This window comes from Ictidomys tridecemlineatus, chromosome 14, assembly GCF_052094955.1.
Source record: "Ictidomys tridecemlineatus isolate mIctTri1 chromosome 14, mIctTri1.hap1, whole genome shotgun sequence".
Classification (NCBI taxonomy): Eukaryota; Metazoa; Chordata; class Mammalia; order Rodentia; family Sciuridae; genus Ictidomys; species Ictidomys tridecemlineatus.
The window spans coordinates 47,041,538-47,060,660 of record NC_135490.1 but is presented as its reverse complement, the minus strand read 5'-3'; the positions used below and the strand labels follow the sequence as shown (position 1 = coordinate 47,060,660).

The following is a 19,123-nucleotide window of genomic DNA, read 5'->3' as shown; positions in this document are numbered from 1 at the left end:
CTGCTAATTGGCTTTTAGAAAAAGTGTTATTTCCATTTCTTTGTGCTTTTTACATACATCTATTGTCCATTTCATCTTAAATCAGAAACTGTCTATTTGGTCAACCAAAAGAAAAATGTTGCTTCTACCAGTTTCTAGATCAATTGTGATCCTAGTCCTGCATTTTAAGCATGAAGGTATTGCCTGACCTTTTCTCATGGTTAAACTTGTTCCTTGTCAGATAGGATACCCACTTTTGATTTTGTTTATTAAAAAAAATACGAATGAGGATGTTTTGAAACAATCTTAATGTTGGATATAGTCAACAATATTTGCTCAGAGAAAATATATTTCCTGGTTATTTACCCAGATCCTGAACTCAGAGACAGCAACTCTGCTGCAAATGAAATTGACAGTGTTTACGGCTGCATGGTAGCACTTGCAGCCACTTAAAGGTAATGTCTTTTAGCAGTTAGTTCAAGTTAATTAACCCCTTGGGGGTTCCTGGATATTCTAACCTCTTCCCTATTACCTCTGCATGAAGCCATACTTAAGCCTGTCCATGTCTACACTTGGATTTACATATTTGCAAAATGAAGCTTTCTATGATTATGAAACAGAAAAAAATTGAGGCCTGCAAGAACCAAGAGTTTAACTGAAACCAGCTATGGTTGGTGGTAGCCACTTTGCTTTTTATTTCTCAGCACAGAGAAAAATAGAGAAGCTTCCTTTTCCCTCGTCTAATTGCAGGGAATATCGTATTTTATAGCAATAAAATCTAAGGATTTTAGATACTTTGAGCAGGTGAATTAAAAGTGATTCCAGAGAGTACTGGAAAAACTTGATTTTTGTTCATAGTGGGATTCATATTTCCTGATGAGTCAATATGGACTGTGAAAAATCAAATCCTAATGTTTGTTTTTTCTTTTTTCAATGTTCATATACAGTGTTAATGTATCGAGGTGAAGCTGTTGAAGATTTCACAGGACCAGATTGTCGTTTTGTAAATTTTAAAAAAGGTGACCCTGTATTTGTCTACTATAAACTTGCAGAGGTATCACCAGAACTTTGGGCCGGAAGTGTAAGTAAAAGTTTGACAGGTGTTATATTCTTACTTTTGATGGGTAGCAGTGTAGATTTAAATGACTGATTTCTTGGGGTCTTTGTAGAGTTAACCTGACCTCTTTGCCAGGCCCTGTGCTCCTAACACACCTTAGGCCTGGCACAGCATAGAAAGTCAGGAGACTTTCTGAAACAGAACTGAACTGGTTGTGGTTGCTACCCCTCACATCAAGTTCCAGAAGGCTCTACACATCATAAAGGTCGTCATGGTGAAAACCTGACAATTCTTAGCTTTGCTGCTTCAAAAGTGAAGGATTCATGGACATTAGAGTTAATCCTGTAAATTAAGTCTGAGATAGTAACTCAGGCATGCATATTTAAAGTTGATTTTTTTGTGTATTTTACCTAATCATTTGTGCTGTTTTTACTCTAAAAAAGCAGAATACTATGTTCATTGTGTGCTTTTTTCCCCCCTTTTTTTCTTTTTTGCAACTTCTGGGTCATCCATTTCCTGCTTTTCCTATATTCTATGCCTGAAGGTTCCCCCAGGGGTTCTACTTCCAGCCAGTTGTATGGATCTTCTGATGAAAGACATGACATTGTTTATATCATGCTTTGATATTTTAAATGGGGAGATTCACTAGGAGTGTCCTCCTAGTGGCTTATGAGTATTGTCCTTTTCATTTAAAAAAATGTGATATGTGGATTGTTTACGTAAAATAGTAGCAAGGGTCTTTGATGACTGTAGGAATGTTCCAGTTTAGAGACATTCCGGGTTGCATCCTTGAAAGTTCTCACCGTAAATAAAACACCACACAGCAGAAAATAAGACAGAAAATAAGAGTAATCCCTATGGAAAACTAGTTTCATTTTGTTGCCATTTCTGACTCTTAGGGAATGATCTTGAAACATGGTGCCTCTAGGTACAAACTTTATGTTTAGACAGAGTCCCAGTTGCAGTACTCTATAAAGAACCATCTATTGTTTCTTTCAAGTATACCAAATAGGATTGGTAACCTTTAAACTTGGAACTGTTTTTCCATGTACCTAAGTGGCATTTTTCATGTAGTAGTCGTCTTTCTTTCCTTCTTTGAGCTTTTGGATAAATGGGCTTGATTTGCATTGTCTCCTCTCACATTGTAGCCTGTTAACTCTGTTCATCCCTAGGACTCTTGCCATTCTGGGTGGCAGCACTCATCCTGTCTTCCTGAGGAGCCCTGCTTTCAGCACCTGACCAGAAAGGATCTTTGCCGACTGATGAGTGTTTGGGTGGCACCTTGTTTGCATTGCTCCTCTGGCATTCATTTGTCTTCTTTGCCTTCAGTCAGGTTGTGTTTTATCTTAGCTCCATATAAAATGAAAAACTCAGTTAGGAAAGGACCCCTGTCTAATCCATCTTCCTTTCGAATATTTCCTTTCAGGGCAGTGGCACTTAAGTACATTTGTTCTGATAGTAGCTTATGCAGAATTTGTTCTCTTGTGGCAGTTCTTGGCTCCCCACCCACAAATCAAATCAATAGCACCTTGGCAGGGATGATGTATGGAAGCAAAATTAGATATAAAAATTATTTCCAGTCATGAGCCTCCATGATTCTGCATCATTTTTTTTTTCATATCACAAGAAATGGGATACCACCCAGTGTGTAATTATGGAGCTTTATATAATCTATGGTCTCATTTGACACAGATTAAGAAGAGATAAATGTGTTCCCTTTCTCCATACATCTCTGGTTTCTTTCCCTTTTCCAAATTTAACCTTAATAGAATTTTCATCAGAAGGGAAAAGTGTATTTCCCCTCAGACTCACCTCTCATGTCATAAGTGTTATACTTAAGAAATTAAAAACTCTTTAGTTTTCAAAATGATTCTCCTTTTGAGTTTTCAGTTTTCATTCTGCAATGTTGTTGGTTTTCTAGAGTCTCAGACTTTATCTGCAGTGATGAAACTTTTAATTGCTCCGTCTTATCTAATCTTCATGGCAGTATTCTACCACTAATACTGGTTCTCAGATGGTTTCTAGATATAACAAGAACATTCATGAATGGGGATATTTTAGAGGTAGTGATAAGATGCCTTTTTTAATTTTCTTTTTTGGGCATTTGATTTGCCTATCAGTTTCCTTTAATTATTGGCAAGAATCTTCTGTTCCTTTTAGTCAGTAGTTAGTAATAGGAGTGTCTTTCTCAAGGGGAACTTTATATACCTTTTGTACACTTTATGTAACTTCATATAATTTAAATGTTGGTGCTGAAAATAAATGGGGTTCTTTTCTGCAGAGGATTTATTTTGGGTGAAACTGAAGCTTGATATGTGGTTTCATATGCATTATATTGTAATTTTATTTTCTTCCCTGCTGAGTGCCATTGTCAAGTAGGAATGACGCTTCAAATTTTCCTTGCCAGCGTACCCCATGTTAAATGGATTTCGCTGTTGACATTGCATATAAGATGACCTTGCTCAAGGACCAAGGCGGATCCTGGTTTAGAGCTGATCAGGTTTGAGGAAGTATCCCACTCCTTAGGGTGTTTCCGGTTTAAGACAAAAGGAGTTTTAGGGAAGTTGGAGGTTGAAGATTATTGCTGCTGGGAGTAGGGCGTGCCTGCAGCCTGAGTTCCCGCTGAGTTCTCCTGGAGAAAAAGTTTTTAGGAGGTGAATTGTTTGGGAGATTGGATTGCCCCTGAACCTGTGTCGAGGCGGTGTGAGTCGGGAATAAAGAATTGCTGTTTGAATCTACAAGGCTATGAGTGCCTCCTGATTCTGTGCCCAGCCAAGACTGCAGCATTAATTTTCTCCCCCCTTCTGATTAATTAAACAACAAGCAATGTGGCTAAAGGACCGTGCCTGGTAGGTTGTCCAATTCAACATATGGTTCTTACCTGTCATGGGAGAACTGACCTTTAGACGTCAGTTTCCTGTCTTGGGTTGAATCCACTGCAACCAGATCAACCCGTCACTGACTACCGGTCCAGCATTCAGCCATGCTTGTGGATAGGCCTTAAGCACCAGTGTGTGTGGGGGGGTGAGGTTCTTGCCTCACCTCTGTTGGCCCCCAAATTTAACCTTGGTGCCAGTGGGGGGGTGAGGTTCTTGCCTCACCTCTATTGGCCCCCAAATTTTAGACCATCACTAGTAGAAGGGAGGAGGATACAGAAATGCCACGACACCAAGCCAATTGACGGCTCCTTTGGAAAAATTATGTCACTGGTGACACCATCAGCAAAGATGCCAGCATTACCACAATTAACATGGGGTGCGCTGGCAAGGAAATTGCATCACTGGTGACACCATCAGCAAGGATATGCCAGCAGTACCACAATTCGCTGTACCAGACGATAGTTCACAATGCATGCAACTCATATATAGTCCAAGCAAGTTCTGCAAGCAGTTCAAATCGGAGGAATCTATCAATATGTCCATTTCCTCCCAAAGTAAATCAAGTCCTTGATTGAGCATTACTTGTTGAGTTATATTCATTGATGCATCAGTTTATACAGTTTACTGTGATAGCTATCATAGAAGCTGTAGTTTGGTTTTCTTAGTCTTCACTGGCACTGGGATGGAGATGGGAATTCTGGCAATGATGTTAAAGAGACATTATCCTGAACAGAATTATTAAATATAATGAAAACGAAAAGTGAAAGTAAACAAACAGATCTGTTAATCACCTTTAAAAAAAATAGTAAGCAAACAGATCTGTTAACCACCTTTGAAAACAATCATTAACAGCTGTTTACCTAATTTAGATTAAACCACTTAAATCACGTGAATAAAAAAAAAAGAAAATTCGGATCCATTTTTTCATGAGCGCTCCTCATATAAAAATATGGACATACACACATACTGACATGCAACACAAAACAGTGCACTCATAACATACAACACATAAGACAATAATAACAGCCTTGTAGCTTTACCTAGGTAAAATCTCCATTGCAATGTTTAAAAACTCCACAGTCAAAAAATAAAACACAGTCAAAAAACAAAGCTGATCAGAAAAACATTAACCTAGGTTTGTATGAGCTCAAAAAATAAAATAGAACTTTATGATGTGGGAAAAATGCAATAATAAAATAGATATTGAAAAAAGGCACCGTGGTTAATCACTGTCGCAGATGTAAGAATAGCCAGGCTGGAGCTCTGGATATCAGCTGTTATGGATTTGAGTCAAATTATCTTCTTTTTGGTCTGTAGAAATTGTTTTAGTTAGTGTCTCTGGAATCTAAATCGGCTGCTGTTCTCGCTGTGGAAACACAAAAACAGAACCCCGACTCCAGACAAACACTGGGTCAGGAGCTTTCCAATGTCCTGTTAGAATATCTTTCCAAAGTACCTTAGGCTTATGTACATTTTTTGGATACATATGTCTTTCCGCAGCATTAAGTCCTGATGAATCCAAATTTAAAAAGTTTAGAGTAAAAAAAGGGTTATTTTAAGTTTATCTTTGGGGGATATATACCCCTTTAAGATCCTTTTAAATTTAAGTCTTTCAAAAGCATTTTGCCTTAGTTTTTAGAATTACTTTAGTCCTTTTAATTTTTAGATGTGGTTTGAAACCATAGTTGTCTTAGCCCTTTGTATTTTCTATCTGATATACCTTTACTTGACATTTTTAACCATTTTCTATCTTATTTCTATCTTCTAGTTTTCTTCTAAGGTTTTTATATTTACCCTTAGTTGCTTTCTTCTCTCCTAGTTTTCTTTCGTTTCCTATTTTGTGGGTATAAAATTCTTGTCTTTCTACATCTTTTTATCTTCCTATATCTTTATCTTTCTACATCTTCTCTCTTTTTTTTTACCTTTTTGTACTTCTGTTTTTGAAGTTTTCCACTTCAAATTTTTAATCTTCTTTATCTAAATCTTTTATCTTATTATCTTCCCATTTTCATGGGTTATATTTTTTTTTTTACTCCATCATGAAGGCATCTTAACCACCTTCAATTTAACCTTTTAAAGCTTTTTGCAATGTACTTAGACATTTTACAACATTTTACTTTACCAAACAAAGATTATCTCATCTCCCTCTTTTTAGTTTAATAAGTACATTTTAATAGTTTGATGAGTAAAGCAATCTTTTTTCCCGCCATGAAGGTATCTCAACAACCTTCAATTTAACCTTTTAAAGCATTTCCTTTATCATCTATACTGTACTTTTAAATGTACTTTTTTACCACCTACAGCTTCACTCTTTTAAACGAGGCTTAGATTTTGTTTAAATCACTTAATATTAGTTTATATGGCTGCCCTTCAACCAAAGGCTTTTTTTTACTCCATTAAGAAGCTTTGTCTCAATCTGCCATGTACAAATACCTTTTTTTCTTTCTACCTTTCTCAAGCTTTTAAATTAAATCTAGTTTCCTCAAAATCTTTTTAAATGGCATTTTACAACTTTTCACTTTACCACACAGAGATTATCTCAACTAGAAACATTTCTTTTTCCTTTAACCTTTTATATTAAAATATATTTCCACATCTTGAATCTTTTTATATCTCTTTTTTAACCATTAACCCTTTTTATAAATTCACATTCTAAAACAACCCTTATAAAATTACTCCACTTTAATAAGATGAAATACTTTCATGTTTTTTAAGGTACTGTTATACTGTAATTGAAACCCAGCTGAAACTTCTTATACTCTCTGTATATAAATTACACATGATAGAATCTTAACACTTAGTAACCTTGTTTCAGCAAAGACACAGACCAAAGCAATATTAAACATTTTTCCATTTGCCAATTTATGAAAACACACATAATGTTTAAATATATTACCTTATGGAACTTAATAAGTAAAGAGTACTTGATTTCATATTTAGTGGTTGATATTTTAACATTTTAGCTTTGTAAATGAATTAGCTGTCTGTAAAAACCAAGACAAGTATAGTGAACAGAACTAGCCATCTCTTTCTTGTTGAAGAAAAATCCTTCTACAGGATACCATAATGGTCCCATTGATACACTTAATAACTCATCTTTATAAAGCCATGGGCTACATTTTTGTATTGTATCAACATATGCCATAGTTTTTCTTGGTCTTACTGGGGTATCTCCTTCCTCTAACAATTTTTCTTCCTCGGAGGCGAACAACTTCAAACCTTGAGTCAACCATTTTCCTTAGTTTGCCTGAGAAAGTTCTAGGAACAGGCCACTTGAAATGAAAAAAAAAAAATAAATCAAAACAAGAACACATTGTTTTTTGAAATGGTCATCCATTTTTTTGCTCTCCTTCAGGAGCGAGCAAATTCACTTACCCCCAAGCTTCAGACATCCCACGTACGGGCCACCATAATGCCGCAGTCTTGGCTGGGCACAGAATCAGGAGGCACTCATAGCCTTGTAGATTCAAACAGCAATTCTTTATTCCCGACTCACACCACCTCCACACAGGTTCAGGGGCAATCCAATCTCCCAAACAATTCACCTCCTAAAAACTTTTTCTCCAGGAGAACTCAGCGGGAACTCAGGCTGCAGGCACGCCCTACTCCCAGCAGCAATAATCTTCAACCTCCAACTTCCCTAAAACTCCTTTTGTCTTAAACCGGGAACACCCTAAGGAGTGGGACATTTCCTCAAACCTGATCAGCTCTAAACCCGGATCTGCCTTGGTCCTTGAGCAAGGTCACCTTACATGCAATGTCAACAGCAAAATCCATTTAACATGGGGTACGCTGGCAAGGAAATTTTGAAGCTTCATTCCTACTTGACAATGGCCCTCAGCACTCCCCAAGTGCTTGTAAAAGTAGATTTGGACAAAGCTAGGAAAGCATATACTATGAATACATCTGCTATAGTGGTAATACATTTTAGAGATTTTTGTATTGTTTTTACTTATTAATTTTTATGACTGTTGTGTATTGGTTAAGAAAGACATAAATATTGGTTTATGAGCAATGCTACAAAATGTACAGGTAAATTCTTGCTAGAGGTTATTTGGAATTGCATTTATAACCAGCTTTGATTTACATAGTTTTAACCATATAGTATCCAATAATCTTCTATGCAGATCTTTTATTTACTTCAGAAGTCTTAACTTTATATGCTCTGTGTTGAGAATTAAGCTAAATGTAAAAAAGAAAACTTCAGTGGTTGGAAATGTTGCTTTAATAGTTCTGTACTTAATTTTTATTTGAAATAATAATCTCAGTGTAATTGTTATAGCAACTTTCTTTCTTGGTTATACCATATATCTATCTATTATGTGTATATTTCCTGCCACTTCTGAGAAATCTCTTATTTATATTCCTTGTACAGAATTTATTTGATATTTGTCTCTTTTGCACTATAGGTTGGCCATATGTTTGGATACTTTCCAAAAGATTTCATCAAGGTAGTTCGTGAACATACTAAAGAAGAGCTACAAATTCCAACAGATGTAAGTTATGGACTTCTTTTTTGTTCTCAATTGTAAACTGGCTTATAAATCCATCAGTTATATTCAGTTAACTGCTTCTGAATGTTTTATAATGTGTTTGGGGGGCAATCTAACATTTGTGTGTCAGATTTTCATTTGAAATCAGACTACCTGTAAAAAAAAAAGTTTGAAAGGCATTCTAGGGTGATTATATTATAATCTGAGATTTGTCTAATATATTGAAACAGATATTCTAAGAGGCAAATAATTTCATTTTACAGGCAAAACTCATTGGATAGTTATTAGACATTTTAAGTATATTTAGGTTAAATTAATAAACTCTAACTTTTATACTAGGCTAGAAATATGTACTTACAAAGGTTTTCTTATTCTTAGTCATATACGGGATCATAGTCATGTTATAGATTTGGAAAAGGGGACCTGAGCGTTTCAGGTGATGTTCAGTCTCAGATCTTTTAAGGCCCCAACTGCTCCCTTTATACAACATTCCTGTATGGTGCTCTGACTTAAATTGATTTTGTGACTGAAAGGATTTCGTGTTCTAGAATTCTCACTTCAGCTGATTATTTTCTAGAGTTTTAAATTGTATAGTAATTGATGCCCACCAACACTGAAACATCTTTGGGCAGCTCTTTGTAGTGGCTGTAGAATATGCAAACTGCTAGGCTAGGACAGTTCTTAGATTAGATGGACTGAATGGATAAAGTCATCCTGTTTGTTGTTGCTGTTCCTAAAATTTCTTTATAATCTCAGGGGCCATAAAATCAGTTCTGTTACTTGTTGGACTTCATTGTTGGTAAAGAGAGTTCTTGGGATTTAAGCTGTGACAGCAGTTCACTGATTACAGAGAACTCATTTGTTTTGAACTCTGCCTTCTCATTGTATTTCCCATTACATGCATCCCTCATGGCTTAGAAATGCATGTGATGAGGAGAGGAAATCACTCATCCCTACTACATTGAACTGCCTCCCCCACCCCCGGAACCCCCGCAGAATATTATGAAGATTTAATTAGGAATGGAAATTTTTTAAAAACATGTCCATTCATACTATGGCTCCTTTTATATCAATTTGCTTACTAGTAGCAAGAAGGAAGACTAGATAATATACACATAATCCTGAGAGAGATCTTAGTGACTGTGAAACCCTGATGAAGAGAAAGGTGTATACCTTGTTGAATCTTGTTTTCAGTTTGTTCTTGTGGTAATAATAATGTGAGGAGCCTCCTTAATATCATTCTTTATTCCATCCAATGTACTTGTATCTCAGTAAGATACTTTAAAACTGATTCATTTTTCTCAATGCTGCAGGATCTTCCAGCTTCTCCTGAGCAAATGATTAAGAGTTAAATTTCTGAAACATAGGTGTAGATATTAAGAGCTGGAGGATCCTATAAGTGATACCTTGCCTTTCCCTACTTATGTTCAGAGCAAATTGAGAGAGACCCAAGAGTCAGGCAGTTGGAGACCAAATTGTCACCATTTTTACTCATTATGCTTTTTAAAGAATATGACCCATGTTAAAAAAAGAAAGAAAGAAAGAATAGACTTTCTAACACTGTAGTCTAGAAAAAGACAGATTTACTCAGCCATAGATGGAGTTAGGCAGTGGGGGTTGGAGGAGGGTAATCTGGTTGACCTCAAAGATTCTTTAGAACCAATCCTGAATTTGGGAGCGTGGATGAGTTTGCTTTTGTGATACTTTGTTATTGACACATTAATGGTTTTCTTTTCCTTACAGGAGACAGATTTTGTTTGTTTTGATGTTGGAGGAGATGATTTTGATAATTATAACGTAGAAGAACTTCTAGGATTTTTGGAATTGTATGATTCTGCAAATGAAGATTCTGAGAAAGCTATAGAAAAAGTGGGACAATTTCCTGAAGTCTCCCAGGATGTTGAACCTGAACCTAAACCAGTAGTAGCAAACTCACAACAAATTGAAAGTGCATTCTCAGAAAACACTGTGGATCTTGAGGAACAATTTTTGGCTCAGAAGAACCATCCTCATGCAGATAGTCAAACAGATAATGCTCAGGGTGAACAAACTTCACTTGAACTTTTTGAAGAAATACTACCAGATAAATTGAAAGTGCCAGAAAGTGAAAAAAACAAAACCAGCAACATTTCTCAGGCCTCAAACGAACAGGAGAAGACTGATGCTTATAAACTTTTGAAAAAAGAAATCAATCCTTATCTAGAAACCAAAGAAAACAAACAAGAAATGAGTATAATTTGGAAGATTTTAAAGAAAACTGAAACCACAGCCAAAAGGGTAGACATTTCTCAGGTCTCAAACGAACAGGAGAAGACTGATGCTTATAAACTTTTGAAAAAAGAAATCAATCCTTATCTAGAAACCAAAGAAAACAAACAAGAAACGAGTATAATTTGGAAGATTTTAAAGAAAACTGAAACCACAGCCAAAAGGGTAGACATGATGGACAAGGAACAAGGTGATATGGAAATGGGAAAGGTGGAAAGTCCTCTGGCAGATGAGGCTTCTTTATAAATTTGACTGTATAGTTCAGTCATCCTTTAAATGGGATGAAAACAATTAACCCTCCCGTATCCTTGCCCAGTTGTTCTCATGGGCTCATGCCAGGACATGGAGGGCAGTGTTGAGGTATCTGGAACTGTGTGCTGAGAGGGAGTGCTGATCATTGGGCTTAAGTGGGGGTAGATAGTGTCATCCATCTGGCTCAATGCATTCTTCTCCCTTGTAGAGATGCAGCCACCCCATGAAGATGATTTTCCTAAAGAGAACACAAATCGTCTTAATAGAAATCTTCATGAAGAGCCAAACCTCCTGCGTCATCATTTTAATATGAACCATCCTGAAGAGCCCAGCCTCTTGAATCAACCTGTGACTGAGGACATGGGTGTTTCAGAAGTGTCTCAGATCCCAAATACTGAGAAAGTAGACCCAGGTAAAGCTTGCCAATTTTTCTCTACAAAGTAGAGGCATTACCATAATGAAGGCTTTCAAGGATATTTGTTGCCAAAGGTACGAAATAGAGCAGAGAGTGATATAGGTACATGTGAGTTCAAAAAAAAAATCTTAAGTGAGAGAAAAGCAAGAATAAAGATGACTAGAAATCAAAAATAGGCCAGAGACTGTAACTCACCTAAAAGCAAATGTTTAGGTATGACTAGCTTGTGTAAACCATTTACAACTAAAATATTTTTCTTCAAAGGCCTTATGCTCTAAAACTGTAGTTTTCAACCAGACCAACAGCACCAGAAACTCTAGGGGTGGGACCCACAATCTGTGTTTAGCAGGCCTTCCAGGAAAGTCTGGCCTAGTACAAGTTAGCTTGAATAATCACTGTTCATAGTCTCATAAATTCTGTGTTTTTCTTCCCTTTTCTTCTAAATGGAATATAATATAGCTCAAGTCCTGTTTTGACTTGCTTCCTGGACATGGTAATTAAACTTTTTCAAATGCAGTCAATGGTCCAGATCTTTATACTATATACTTACAGCAAACAGTACAGAACTGCAATCGATTTTAGATTGACACTTACGAATACTTCATCATAGTGCACAGTATCCAGTGGGAGATGAGAAACAATTTTTCAAAAAAATCCCCAATAATGGCATCAACAGCATTCTACTTTTGTGTTGCTCACTCTCATTTTATCAGTAAATTAGATGATGACTAATTGTTTATTTTAATCCATCCAGTGTGGTGCTATGAAGCCATAATTACTGTATTTTGTGTTTTTAAAGGTTCTGGTCTGTAAGCATAGCTATAAGCATTATCCTGCACCAGTGCAGGGCTTGGCAGCACTGATCTGAACCTCCCCCCCACCATCTGCACACACAGAGTGTAGGAGAACTCATAGCAAGGGGGGATTCAGTTAATTTGAGAAGGAATAACATATGAGTTCTCCCATTTTCCAGAAGACATTGCATCCATATATGAACACTACTGACTTCTGAACTGTCTTTATAAGGTTATGAAAATGAATCACGCACCATTACGATTTGTTATTTTCATGCTCCAAAACTTTCAAGAATAGGGAAAACTTGACTTACAAAATTAAGAATGAATTACTTCCCTGGCCTTTTAAGTTCCACCACAAAATGATGTCAATGACCTTTAATAGGTAAAATCTTCCCAAATGTCATTTAATGTGTCTCAGGTGCTGAGATGCTGAGCCAATGGGGCAGACTTCACCAGCAGTCAAATTCATAGACCAATAGTGAATGGAGGGCCTGGGGTTGTAGCTCAGTGGTAGAGCGCTTGTCTAACATATGAGGCACTGAGTTTGATTCTCAGCACTGCATACAAATAAATAAAATAAAGGTCCATCAAAAACTAAAAAAAAAAAATTAGGCAAAAGCTTAAAAAAATAGTAGTGAATAGAATCTCAGGGTTGAGAAAGACCTTAGAGGCAACTGGTCCAACTTCTTAATAACTGCATGCTGGACTCCTGCTGTTTAATCAAACATACCCCAGACTCATGTAACTCATACTGAAATTCCACCCCTACAAGCTCTCAGGTCTAACTGGAATTCTACCTCATTCACAGAGCCTCAATGCAGGTCTGTACCCAATTCCCTTTAGTCTCTCTTGGTACTACTGTGTTCTTTTTAAATAGTTGTCATCTGTCCATTCAATAAATAATTGTTGAGTATCTCTGCCAGGTGCCAGATACTGTGTTAAGCCTTGGCCCATTCCACCTGCAAATCTGCAAACCAAGACTCCCTCTCTTTCAGCTTTCCTAAAATTTTAAACACAAAGTTTCACCAGCACTAAATCCATGTTTTTTGAATGTGACCCTGTCTATATATCTCTGGTTTTAAAATTTTTCCTTGAGTAAATATTGTTCTGGTAGCAGTTGTATGGCCATGGAAGTAGTGGAGAGTAGACTGGAGATTGTTCATTTTATAATTGAAGGGTTTGACAGCTCTAATTAGGATTTTGAAGTTTTCTTCTCTGTTGTGTTAATTGTCTTTAGGAGAGCCACATATTCCAAGCACTGTGACTCATATATTTAGTGAAACACTCGATGAATATTGAAACTGAAGAGAGACAATTCTTATTCTATAGCATAAAATAAAATAGCAATTTCCCCTTTCAATTTTAGAGCTACTTATAACAGAAGGTACTCCTGTTGATGCTGCTGATACAGAAAACCAACTAGAGATAAAGGTCGAAGAGCCAGCAGATGCCACCCTTTTGGACAACATACTTTTCTTGTTATATTCATTCTTGCTTTATTTGTCTAAGATGGTAAGTTTGACATAGTTTCTTCAATTAGAATGTTGATTATTTATTAGTTTTTAAGTGGCTTCTGGTCATGAAGTGAAAAACTTAAAATGTCTTTATGAAAATGACTCTTGACCCTTTGAGTAGATAGCTCCTGAAACAAAAGCCATAGGGGTGTGGCTTTAATGGCTACTTGGTTTAGCACATGAGGAAGATTTGCTGTCTACCAAGGCTAGACATTTGCACACCTGTAAAAACTTGGTTCTTCCCCTCAGAACCTTTCATTCTGGCAGGGAGATAACAGCATTCACTTGAAACACAGTAAGATAATGGCAGAAAGAGAGGTATTTATTCGATGGTAGAACATTATTGTCCATAAATGCATTTATTATGGTTGGAAGGGTGATCAGTAAGGTCAGAAAGTGGTTGAGATGTGTTTGAAGCACAGGCAAAGGGCAAACAGGAGTCTGACATGTGGTTTGTTGTTGATTAGACAGGCTGGGGTGGTGGGGGAAGCTGGCAGTCAGAAATGTGTTCAGAGAAATGGAAACATGAAGAAAGGATATTTGGGGAGGGCAGGAGAATGTGAATAGTTGGTGTTGTAAAGTGTGAAGTTGGAGGGGGATGGGCCTGTTGGAGAGGCCAGCAAATCTTAAAGGAAGTCATGAGCCAAAGTAGCATTAGACCATTAATAGTGGGGATCCTTAGAAAGTTTTAAGAATGAAAGGAATTAGGTTAGATCTGTTTCTTAGAAAGAGTCACTTAAGGCTGATCTTTCTAAAGAAAATCATGATCCAAACAAGACATTTAATCTGTCTAGAAGCTTATCTAAGCATTTTAGGACTTACCTCCCCCCTATTGGTATTTGTTGATATTGGACTTTTAAGAGTTTAATTATAGGAATGAGAAAGCTTTTAGAGGTTGGAGGATAAGATGGTCCTAGGGCCATTGTGACAGTAATCCTCCTCAACTGAAGTTATTTCCTGTAGGTTGTGTTATTTAAGAGCTTGTGTAAGAAAGATGATGTTGTTGTTTTCCTTGTAAAATGTGTAGATTTTGAAGCCAGGTAGATCTGGTTTCAAATCCCAAGGTTATCATTTAGACGTTTGGGCAAATAACTAAACTTTTGAAAAAAGTTTTCCTCATCTGAAAAATGTAGATAATGCTTACTCCAATCATAAGAATTAAATGATTTGACAAGGTAAAATGTCTGGTGAGGTGTCTGGCATTTTGAAGGGTTTTACCCCTACACACGCCCTAATTCTCATGTAGACAGTCAGAAGGTGGTATAAAGACAATGAATACCTGGGGAGGAAAGACCACCAGGGTGGAAAAGATGTGGTGGGGAGAAACAAATCATTTTTCAGTTGGCTCCATGTTTGTTCATGATGGTGGCAGCCACCTGGGTAAGGGGTATGTACGAGCCAGGCAGTTAGAATAATTATATTTCCAGTGATTAAAGCAGTCTTCTACAGTCATAATTTGATTATCAGAATGAATCAGCATCACTTGGAAAGTTAACAGCCTCATGATATGGGAAGGATTTCTTTATTCATATTTTTTAGGTATGCACAGAGCCCTCCTCTAGGTCTAGGTCAGGGGACATGAATGTGGTGCAGGTATGGTCAGTGATTGTACGGTGATAGGTAAGACATAGACGTGAGTGGCAAAGAAGAGGCACAATGTTAGGAGACTGATTTGAAAGGAGATTTCAAAAAGGCATTTTGATGGCCCAGTATGTACAGGACATTGTGCGAGGACTAAAAGAGTCTAACAGGTGTAAGGTATGATTGTGATTTTTGAAAGCCTTAAGAAAAGGACTTAACAAATATATGCAAAAATTATGAACAAGTCAATGTAAAATCTTAAACAAGTAGTATGATATCTGATAGGACTGGAGAGTAATAGGCTCTGATGTGTTTGGGAGATGTGCACCAATCAGATTCATTGATCAATGGAATCTTAGCAGAATCTTAGTGTTAGAAGAAACCTTGGAAGGCTGTTAGTCTAGTTTCTCACTCATTGCTGTTATTTTCTTTACTGTGGCCCTGACGAATAGTTATGAGGCCTGTACACCAGTATTTCCTAGCATGAGTCACTCTCTTACAAGGCTATATGTTCTTCTGTTGTCTAGTTCATCCTTGTATTGACTCCAAATTTTCCTCCACATGATTTCCTCTATAAAATTGAATTCTTTTCTACATAGAAATCCTTTAAATATTTGAAGTTATATCTTAATTTAAAAATTATTTTTAGTATTTTTATCATGGAAACTTTCAAATAAGAGCAGAGAGAATAGTAGGGGACTATAGGTAACCATAACATACTGTATATTTTAGAATACTAGAAAAAAAGATTGTGAAAGTTTTACCATAAAGAAATGATGTTTGAGGAGGTAGATATATTTAACTGATTTAAACGTTACATAGTGTATACATGCATCAAAATGTCATGTTACCTACTTCAATAATTATAATGTTTGTTTCTATGTACTAGTTAAAAAATAAATTTAATTAGAAAAGCTTTAAAGAAAAGCATAGAGAATAGTATAATGAACCCACGGGCCATCACACAACTTAACAGTAAGTCCTTGAGAGCCAATATCAGTGAGTTTTTTAAATTTGTTCTAATTGGTTATACATGATAGCAGAATGCATTTCAATTCATTGTATATAAATGGAACAAAACTTTTCCTAGTTGTACACAACACGTGGAGTCCTACATGTACCTCGGGTAATGTGGTTCATCTCATTCCACCATCTTTCCTATCCCTCTGCCCCCTCACCTGTCCTACCTCCTCTTTGCCCAAAGTTCCTCCATTCTTTCCATGCCCCTTACCACCCACCTCACCCCCATTATGGGTCAGCATCCACTTTCAGAGAGAACATACAGCTTTTGGTTTTGGGGATTGGCTTACTTCCCTTAACCTGATATTCCCATTCACCCGCAGATGCCATAATTTTTTCTCTTTTAATGCTATAAGTAATATTCCATTTCATATATGTACCACAGTTTCTTTATCCATTCATCTGCTGAAGGGTTGGTTCCACAAAACTATGGAATACTTCACAAATGTGGGTGTCATCCTTGCTCGGGGACTATGCTGATTTTTTCTGTATTGTTCCAATTTTAGTATATGTGCTGCCAAAGCAAGCACACTCTGAGTTTTAACAAATGTAGATACCCATGTAAAAACTACCATAATAAAGATATAGAACAGTTTTTTTTTCTCACTAGAAAAGGGGTTTCCTTGGGATCCTTCCCAGTGAGTGCCTTCACCACCTGTTCCAGGCAACCATTGATAACTTTTTTTTAAAACTATAGATTCATTTTTCCTACAGTATTGTTTCATATATATGCCACTATAAGTGGACTCATATCTAGGAGTGCAATTGCCTCCTACGTTTAATGTATGTTTTTGTCTTATGTGATACTGTCAAGTCATGCTAAAAAATGACCACAATCATTTTATACTTCCACCAGCAATTTAGGAGACTTCCACTTGACTTCATCTTCACTAGCACTTGGGCCATTCTAGTGGGTATGTCTTTGTGAGTTTATTTCCTGATAATTAATGATATTGAGTGAACATTTTTTTTCTTTTGAGATAGGGTCTCACTAACTTCCTTAGGCCCTTGATAAGTTGCCAGCCTCACACTTGGGATCTTCCTGCCTCAACCTGGGATTGATTGCTGGGATTACAGATATGTGCCATGATGCCAGGATCAAATAAATCTTCATGAGCTTGTTGACCATACTGTTTTTGTACGTCAACTCTCTCTGGCTAGCTGGAATCCAGACTTCTCCCAGCTCAGTGCCAACTGTGGGATTGGTTAGCTTATAGTTGTTCTTGGCCCTCACAGGTACTGCTTAGAATGTAGCCCCAAACTGAAGACCACCTCCATGCAGATTTCTGGAACTCTTTTTCTTTGTGGCTCCCATGTTTCTGGTAGTTTTCTCTACATATTTTTGGCTGCTTAATCTCCTGGAACTCTGGTCTCTCTCTCCTCAGTGAGACTGTTGTGCCCCATTTGTGTTCCCCTTTTCAAACTGAGGTCTAGAGGGTGCCTCCAGGTAGAATGCTCACCTATTTGTTCTCCTGCTCTTAGGGGTGACAGTTGCATGTTCCTTGTGGCTTTCTATCTGAAAAATAGCTCTTTAAAAATCTTTTTTTGACTGGGCATTATGGCACATGCCTTAATCCTAGTGGCTCGGGAGGCTGAGACAGGAGGATCACAAGTTCAAAGCCAAAAGTGAGGTGCTAAGTAACTCAGTGAGACCCTGTCTCTAAATAAAATACAAAATGGGGCTGAGACTGGGGATGTGGCTCAGTGATCAAGTGCTCCTGAGTTCAATCCCTGGTACCAATATATATATATTCCAACTTTCTGGTTGCTTTCAGTGGGAGAACAAGTCTCATATAAGTTACTCTCTATTGATTTCTCCTTTTGTTGTAACTTTTTGCAATAATTGAAAAAAATATGTTTGTGGGACTTCTAGGATATATTGTAGTTTGGGTGAATAAATGACATCCCCCTGGTACAACAATTTAACCTGTTTTCTCTATTGCCTTTTTTTTTTGGTGGTGCTGGGGATTGAACCTCGGGCTCCATGCATTCTAGGCAAGTGCTGAGCTAACAACCTCAGCCTCTCTCTGTTGCTTTATATTTCTTGGAAATTGGTAGTCAGGTTTAGGTTCAATTCTGTTTCTTATGAAAATTTAATAGGAAATTATTGCATTGACATCTGCATGTCCTCTCCTTTGATGTTGACTACTAGTCAACAGTGACCTTGGTGAGATTTGCTAATATATTACAGGTTGCAAAATAGCAATGGTCTGAATTGCTGGGATTTTTCTTTCTTCATTTAAAGGCTGAGATGCCTATACAAATAAAAATTTATGATTGATTATTCTTTCTTTTTTTTTGGTACTGGGGATTAAACTCAGGGGCACTTGGCTAGTGAGCCATATCCTCAGCCCTATTTTGTATTTTATTTATATACAGGGTCTCACTGAGTTGCTTTAGCAATTCACTTTTGCTGAGGCTGACTTTGAACTTGCTATCTTCCCTCCTCAGCCTCCCAAGCTACTGGGATTGCAAGTGTGTGCCACAGCGCCTGGCTATGATTGATTATTCTTTACACAGATATTCGGTTTGTATAGTTAAGGCAGGAGATAAACATTTGATTCCTTTTCTTCATTTAAACACTTTTCAGAATAGTAAGGTATTATTCTAGCATTATCAAATGATACCCAAAGGGGCTTTTGAAATCTTTTTAACTTTTATTTAAGAGTCAATATGATGTCATGCATTTAAAAATATTTGGTGTGTTTAATCCAGTTAGGAATAGTAATTGTTCTTATCTGATGCTCAATTTCTCCCCCTTTTGCCTTGTAGAAGCCTCTTTATCTTGGCTCCTGGGACCCTTTGCCACCACCTAGTGGTCATTGTTACCTGTTTCCCTTGCTTTTGAACTATGAAATGTTCCAAGTT

At 37.0% G+C, this 19,123-nt stretch overlaps 1 protein-coding gene and 1 non-coding gene across 14 annotated transcripts in view; one reads left to right on the top strand and one right to left on the bottom strand.

Annotated features, from left to right (window-relative positions):
* Positions 1–19,123, top strand: part of LOC144370360 (transport and Golgi organization protein 1 homolog) — a 175,923-nt gene that overhangs the window by 127,133 nt on the left and 29,667 nt on the right. For 12 of the 13 annotated variants that reach the window (XM_078031104.1, XM_078031103.1, XM_078031102.1 and 9 more), the window contains 5 exons: positions 927–1,060; positions 8,325–8,411; positions 10,152–10,866; positions 11,137–11,340; positions 13,507–13,652. In XM_078031104.1, the coding sequence (XP_077887230.1) occupies positions 927–1,060; positions 8,325–8,411; positions 10,152–10,866; positions 11,137–11,340; positions 13,507–13,652 (1,286 nt within the window). Of the gene's footprint in view, positions 1–373; positions 435–926; positions 1,061–8,324; positions 8,412–10,151; positions 10,867–11,136; positions 11,341–13,506; positions 13,653–19,123 lie in introns of those variants that run through there. The other variant, XM_078031111.1, reaches the window with a different exon arrangement.
* LOC144370662 (U6 spliceosomal RNA) lies at positions 16,679–16,785 on the bottom strand. Its single transcript, XR_013430547.1, has one exon. It is a non-coding gene; the product is annotated as a U6 spliceosomal RNA (small nuclear RNA).